This window comes from Morone saxatilis, unplaced genomic scaffold (assembly GCF_004916995.1).
Source record: "Morone saxatilis isolate NCDOM2014 unplaced genomic scaffold, NCSU_SB_2.0 Contig14, whole genome shotgun sequence".
NCBI classification, from domain to species: domain Eukaryota; kingdom Metazoa; phylum Chordata; class Actinopteri; family Moronidae; genus Morone; species Morone saxatilis.
Genome location: NW_023339696.1, coordinates 8,661,525 through 8,668,497, shown reverse-complemented (window position 1 = coordinate 8,668,497; position 6,973 = coordinate 8,661,525). Strand labels below are relative to the sequence as shown.

The 6,973-nt window shown below is 42.2% G+C and overlaps 1 protein-coding gene across 3 annotated transcripts in view; it reads right to left on the bottom strand.

Moving 5' to 3' along the window:
- Nucleotides 1-325: 325 nt before the first annotated feature.
- pkn1b (protein kinase N1b) overlaps nucleotides 326-6,973 on the bottom strand; it is a 31,817-nt gene continuing 25,169 nt past the window's right edge. For all 3 annotated transcript variants that reach the window (XM_035655645.1, XM_035655643.1, XM_035655642.1), the window contains exons 12-22: nucleotides 6,779-6,872; nucleotides 5,118-5,209; nucleotides 4,587-4,659; nucleotides 3,158-3,249; nucleotides 2,828-3,004; nucleotides 2,624-2,686; nucleotides 2,454-2,530; nucleotides 2,136-2,278; nucleotides 1,290-1,397; nucleotides 1,018-1,098; nucleotides 326-941 (exon numbers count right to left, since the gene is read on the bottom strand). In XM_035655645.1, coding sequence (XP_035511538.1) covers nucleotides 738-941; nucleotides 1,018-1,098; nucleotides 1,290-1,397; nucleotides 2,136-2,278; nucleotides 2,454-2,530; nucleotides 2,624-2,686; nucleotides 2,828-3,004; nucleotides 3,158-3,249; nucleotides 4,587-4,659; nucleotides 5,118-5,209; nucleotides 6,779-6,872 — 1,204 coding nt within the window. In that variant the 3' untranslated portion in view covers nucleotides 326-737. The remainder of the gene's footprint in view (nucleotides 942-1,017; nucleotides 1,099-1,289; nucleotides 1,398-2,135; nucleotides 2,279-2,453; nucleotides 2,531-2,623; nucleotides 2,687-2,827; nucleotides 3,005-3,157; nucleotides 3,250-4,586; nucleotides 4,660-5,117; nucleotides 5,210-6,778; nucleotides 6,873-6,973) is intronic.

Here is a 6,973-nt window from a genome sequence, read left to right as displayed (position 1 = left end):
CCCTCCCTCTCTGTTTAAATCCCCCCTACTCGCATCATCAACAGGCAGCAGCTCTGATCAAACGTCAGTGGACCCTTTTCTTTCCTCTGGCTCCCCCGTGTGTTAATGTACAGGTGGTGCATTGATTGCACCTGATGTGGATACATTCATGACTGAGGCAGGGACACCGTACACAGCGAAACACACACACATAGCAGCAACAAACAGCAGAGATAAAGGGACAAGAGAGTCGAGAGCAAGTGCAGGAAGAAAGAGACAAAACTGCTTCCTGTCAAAATGAATCACTTTTCACTCCTTTGACTCTCTTCAGTACGATCACAGATTCTTTTTTTTTTTTTCCTTCTACGGTTCACTGTTTTACCAGGCAGGACAAACAGCAGCATCCATCATCTCATCTCCCAATTGTTACATAATCTGGATTATTTTACGTTATCATCACACTTCCTCTTCCTCTAAAAGCCACGCAGTGTCACGGATCTGTTGACCTATAGGAGGTCAGCAGGTCCGTGACTCTGTAAGTGTGCAACATGCGATCCGATTCCAGTCATCCCAGTTCTCACACGCGCTCGACCCAGCCATCACAAAACACACAGACAGAGAGGAAGAGGACAGAGTAAGAGTGATCCTCGCCTCTCATCGCCACCAAGTTCTTCTCCCCCAGGACGGGACAGTCAGCCTTTACTCCTTTCAGAGTCCGTGGCTGGCAGTGGGCAGCTAATAACCTGTGACCCCTGACCCTAGCAGAGGTCAGAGACATAGTCAAAATCCTTGAAGTAGTCCTGTTCCTTGCGGGCGAGCGTGCGGCGCTCTCGGGGCGGCGTGAGGGCAGGAGGCTCGGCTGTGAACTCCGTGTCAAAGTTGCTGACGTCTTCCTTTCCTCCGATGGTCGGGATGAACGGCGGCGGGACTTTCCTCTGAAGAAGTGCGTCCCAGTCCATACCCTAAATGACATTCACGTTCAGTTTCACTCTCAGTACGCCCTACAGTAACGCTAAGATTAAAAAAGGAGACACTCACCCTGAAGAAAGATTGTTTTTTGACATCTTCAGCATCCTTTTCTGAAGAGCCCAGTCGTCTTTCAGGATTCCTTCTCAACAACTAGCAACCAAACAAAAACATAAGGAGGATACTCCATCACTCAAGTGACTAAAAACGTATAACCAGATGTACTGTAGAGCTTAAATGTGCATATTTCCAAGATTACAAACATACAGAGTGAAATAAAACATAAGTGTGTGAGTGTAAGTTAGTCAGGAGCAGGAAGTAACAGGAGAGTGTCAGAGTCTAACCCGTCTCATGATGCCGATGGCTTCTGTGGAGAGGAAGCGTGGGTAGCGCACTTCATCGTTCACTATGCTGTCGAAAACTTCCTCCTCATCGTCACCTGGGAATGGAGACTGAAAGAAAAAGACGCATGTTATATAACTCTCATTCCATCTCTCTCTTGTGACGGAAATTAATATTAAAAAAGGTGAAAAACTAGAGATTGTAGTTTTCACTTTAATCTACTCGTGAAATCAGTTCTAAAGTTTACTGTATATACATATTACAAATAGCAAGTAAATAACATTCAATAACTATTAGTCCGTCTCTCACCAGTGGTTCTATTAAGTGTGTCTGTAATTAAGAACATATTTCCCATAAAGCTCAATGCTTCCAGGTTCAAAGAGGATGCTGTCCATCTTCTCTTTTTTTCTTTACTGAATACAATAAACATTTTCCAAATTCTCCGTCTATCAGCTGTTCACTCAAAAGGTTTTGTGCCTGATGTTCCTGAATCTCTTGTTGAAGATCAATAGTTCAGTTCCTGTCAAAAAGCACCTTTCTCTTTTCTGCCTCATTCACTCTCTTGCAGAGAGATTGATCGATAGATTGATGCTACTTTCATATCCGTCCAGTAAATATAAAGCTACAACTGGCAGCCACTTAGCTTAGCTTAGCATAGAGACAATGTGTAACACAATGTGCCTTCCATCACCTCTAAAACGCACTAATATAGATTGTTAAATCCATACAAAAACCAAGAAGGCACATGGTTTTCCTGGGACACACCCTGGAGATGATCTATTTGTTCACAGTAATCACACTGAGGTCTGACGGCACAGATCAAGACACATTTCAGCATATTTTCTTACCTCACCGACCAACATCTCATAGACGAGCACCCCGAGTCCCCACCAGTCGACTGCTCTGGTGTATGACGTGTCTGTCAGCACCTCCGGGGCCAAAAACTCAGGGGTCCCACAGAATGTGCTGGTCCTGTCCCCATAACCCATACCTCAATAGGACAAAAGAAATGTAAAGACAGAGAATTATTGACTGTGGGAGTGATGAGAGACATATTGATGCTCTCCAAATAAATTATGTACAGCTAAAAAGTTAATTTCCCTTAAAGGAACTTCTCTTCTGGTTTTGTAGAGGGCCGATATGATGAATAAATAATGGACACTCACCTTCTTTACAGAGCCCAAAGTCTGCTATCTTCACAAAACCCTCTGTGTCGAGCAGCAGGTTGTCCAATTTAAGATCCCTAACAAGGAAAGAGGAAGGGGATTTATGCCAAATGCATCTCTATAGTGCAGGTCGTGTGTGAAGGGCAAAGATGGACAATCCAAGTACTTACCGATACACAATCTTATTGTCATGAAGGAACTGCAGACCCAAGACTACACAAGCTGAGTAGAACCTGTCAGATAAACAATCAGAAAGACAGAAGATTTTACATTGACGCTTCATACATGAACGGATGCACAGACACAGACACAGAGCATGGCACACCCATCTTGTCGCCCCTCTTTAACATATACAAGGACACGGCAGAACTCACACAGCACGTGTCTCAGAAAAGACGTCGGCATGTATGTGCATCATGAGGTCTCCTCCTGCAGTGTACTCCATGACAAAACAAACATGTTCTGGCGTCTGGAAACATGCAAACAGGTTGACCAGGAAGGGGTGGTGGGAGCCGTTGACAGTCTCAAAGATCCGCTTCTCACACATCAGACTGGAGACAGACAGAAGAGAGGGGGGACGGGTGTGAGCATGAGACAGTTATTACTGCACGAGGTGTAATTATGAGGTGAATGAGCTCTGTCATGTAGCTGAGACCTTAGGTTGAGGTTTATAGAGTGCTGTGTTGTTAAATAAATACACTCACCTTTCCACTTCATCCCTCGCAACAATGTCTCCCTTCTTCAGGGCTTTGATGGCGTACAGGCTGCCTGTCTTTTTGTACTCTGACAGCAACACCTGAACAGATTTATATTTTAGTTATTGTCAACCAATGTCATTAAAAGACCAAAACAAACAATGTTGGTCTCTCGATTCTTTCAGACTTTCCTACCCTGTCTGTGGCACTCAACCCCACGCTGGTTTGAAGTAAATCTTTAAAAACAGGTCAAGTATAATTAGGGTTGGCCACTAATAGTTGACTTAATTGTAAGTCGATGTGAAGAGACTCAATCGACCCACATTTCATTAGTCGGGTAGTCGCAGAAAAACAAAAACAACATCAAACAGCCTCAGCGGAGCGGAGGCCATCTGATTTACAACGGCTCCAACCAGGACAATGACTCTTGGGGGAAGACATGGCGGGTTCAGGCAGGGACAGGAGAAGAATGAAACGGAGGAGGAGAGGCGAGTTTGTAGCTAATTTGTAAGTAACTGTTAAGTAGTAAGACAATGAGTCTTGATGTCTCCTCGCTGGTTGACATATTCAGAATCCTTTTTCTGTTAGCATTTAACAGATATTTGATATTTGATAAATAGTTGGGGCAGCAGGAATTGTGTATGTGGGATTGGGTCAATGTAGCTCTGAAGCACAGAGGGATAAGATGTATCAGACTTTGGATACAAAGGAAATAATTGTTCAAGGATCAACTCATTGCTGGTTTCTGTCTTTCATTGGATTTGTTGCTTAATAAGGAAAATATTGAATATGACCATGATGTTTTGGTTTCCTTTTAACCACCAAGCATTGCCACAGTATCAGTTGGTATCATATGATAAATGTTAGATAGAAGTGTTCCACAATCTGTGATGGTAAAATAATACAAATTCATTTAGAAGTAATTTCCAAGAAAGAATAACTCAGTTTTGAGCTACTTGAGATCAGTGCACACCCAGCAATTACCCAGCAAAGACATTAGCGTTTATTTAGAGTTGTGTTTCTTCATTCACCAGCTGAAGTCGAATAATCACTTTTCTTTTCCTCTCCACCAACTCCTGAGGGATATATCTGCCTCGTTAGCTGCTAAATGCTCCACTAAGTTCACCTTCTGGCATACAGTCGGTTTACCAGAGCTTTTCAATGACAACAGCTGCTGCTGCTGGAGACAAGGTTGATTACAGTGAACCAAAACAGCAACGCTGCGTGCCTTAAAAACAAAACAATGAGCTGAAAGGCACTAAAACGGTCTGTAGAGCTGAGGAGAACTGCAGAGTTGGGTAATTATTCTCTGTGGGTTTGTCACTACAACAGTGAATTTACACATAACACATAGTCATTTAATCTACTGTTAATATAAACAATATTGACTTGTACAGAAGGTCTGTTCATCCTGTGAGGAAACGTGAAGTTTGAGTACCTTTCCAAAGTGGCCTCTGCCAAGCACAGCTATCAGCTTGAAGTCCTGCAGACAAAGAGGGCCTCTGCTGGGTCTGAGAGAGAGATTATAGGCAGGTTATAGGCAGTGCATGCAACATAACATAACATGATATCATATTTAAATGTGGCTTATATACTCTACTACAGTGGAAAAACACATAGGACCGTAGGATCCATGTTGTGTTTTGCTATTAAAAAGAGATTAATCTGGTTCAGTATGTGACTCTTAAAGTGTTTATTCTGTGTTTCGGGATCCAGCACAGCCAAGCAGTTCTTATTTGGGGCGACATATGCTGTAATCCACATTAATGATGACTTGGTTTTACCCCCAGGTGTTAAAAAAAAAAAGAGGTTACAACACAGGACCATATTGAGTGTGGGGGTGTGTATCTGGTGTCACACTGTGATGGCCATATTGCAAAAGCTATGCTCAGGTGTGTGTGTGTGTGTGTTTGTGTGTGAGAGAGAAAGAGAGAGAGAGAGAGAGATGGGTCCCTGTGTTTTTGTGCACCTGCGTAAAGAGTTCTGGGACAGCGATCTGGTTGGCTGCTCGTGAACAGGGACATCCGGTGTGGATGGGGGCTCAATGACTGGTGTCTGTTCCTGTGAAACACCACAGAGAAGAAGAAGCACAAGGGAGGGGAAGAGTGAGAACATCAGTAAAATGAAGGCACATAAGAGTACGTCAAGAAAATGACAGAAAACGAGGGACAAAGGAGGACAAAATGATTTCTAACATCTGCAACGACCTCCAGTCACAGCAGAAAAAACCAGACAGTTACTGAAGCTCATCATGCCCGGTTGCCAGATCCCCTGCTGGCCGACAACCTCACTCCTCCCCTCTTCCTGTCCTCTCCAGTTCTTCCCCACTGCTAATTAGTTGTCTAAAAAACATCAGAGTAATTAATCCCATAATACTTCAACCCCGTTGAACACACCATCTGCCACAGGCCCTCGCTGACTCTCTCTGTGCTCGTCTAATTCTTCAGTGTGGCCAGAATCAAGCACCATATAGCCACAAGGTTCCCAATGGGCGTGTATTAATTCAGAATAAAAGAAAGAAATCATGATCATAATAAAATAAGATATATGGTGATGCAATTTAATATATTTATTTTTAATAAAATAATATTTATATTATATAACATTCAATCAGAATTATTATAGCTAACTTGTGGGGGTCCCTCAAGGCTCAGTGTTATCCCCATTATTGTTTATATATATATATTACATTTGTTATTATAGGAATTTGAAGCAACTTTAGTATGATGTGGAAAAGGAATTATAACATCGAACACACTCTTAATTAAAGTGAGACTTAAACCCAATATCTTTAGTGAAATTTAGAAATGCAGAAACATACATAAGTGTCATTTTTGGGAGTGATTATAAGTTTTGCTGGGAATCATATCATAGCATATATGTCAACATCTATCTAGAAAATTAAGAAAGTATATAGAAAAAGGAAAGACTAATAAAACAAATACAAATCCCTGTCTTTCATTATCAATAACCCCTGTTAATTAAATTAGAGGGTATCTGTAAAGTGACTACTGTTTAGTTTTTGCACCAATACAAAAAATAAAAATATGTTAGATTGTTAAGTTATTTTAAATGTGAGGCACTATGACAGTATTGTACCGTTCAGTGGAAAATATTGTCTGACTTTTGTCAAATGTTAGTTGTTTGATTTCTAGGTTGTTTTCTACTGTACGGCTTTGTTTGCAGTAACTGTTATTTTTAATTTTGTTATTTCAGTTGCACGGGTCTCTAGATGCCCCCCCCCCTCTCTAAAGTACTTCCTCTCTTCAGGTCATCTCTCCATTCCTCTCCCACATTATCACCATCTGCAGATTGTGTTTCTCACACTGGGACACACACAACTAACACAGATTTGGCCTTGATCAAATTAAAGCTGCCCTCCATCCAATTATGTCTCATTAACACCGTCTTCCTGAGATTCAGTTCTCCATTTCTCTAACTATTCATCCTCTCCTTTCTCCCTCTCCCGTCAGGCCCCTGCTACGCCTGTCTTGGATTTCATGGCAGCACACAGTGCAGCGCCCTATGACTAGAGCACTGTTTCCAACCCAAGGGCTGCGGGTACGAAATGAGCAAAATAGTAACATGATAGTGTAAAGATGCCCATCATGCTCCATCCCTCTCACTCACCAAGGGAGCGGGTGCGTCCACAACGTCTCTCCTGATTTCAGCTTTGGGAGGAGAGTCGCCCCCCTCCAGATTCAACTTCTCCACTGAGATTTCTCTGCACACACATAAAATAGAGAAAACACATATGAAACTGCAACTCAGCAAAAACTATAAATGTGTCAAAAATGGAAATAAAAACTCTATTGCAGGACTACT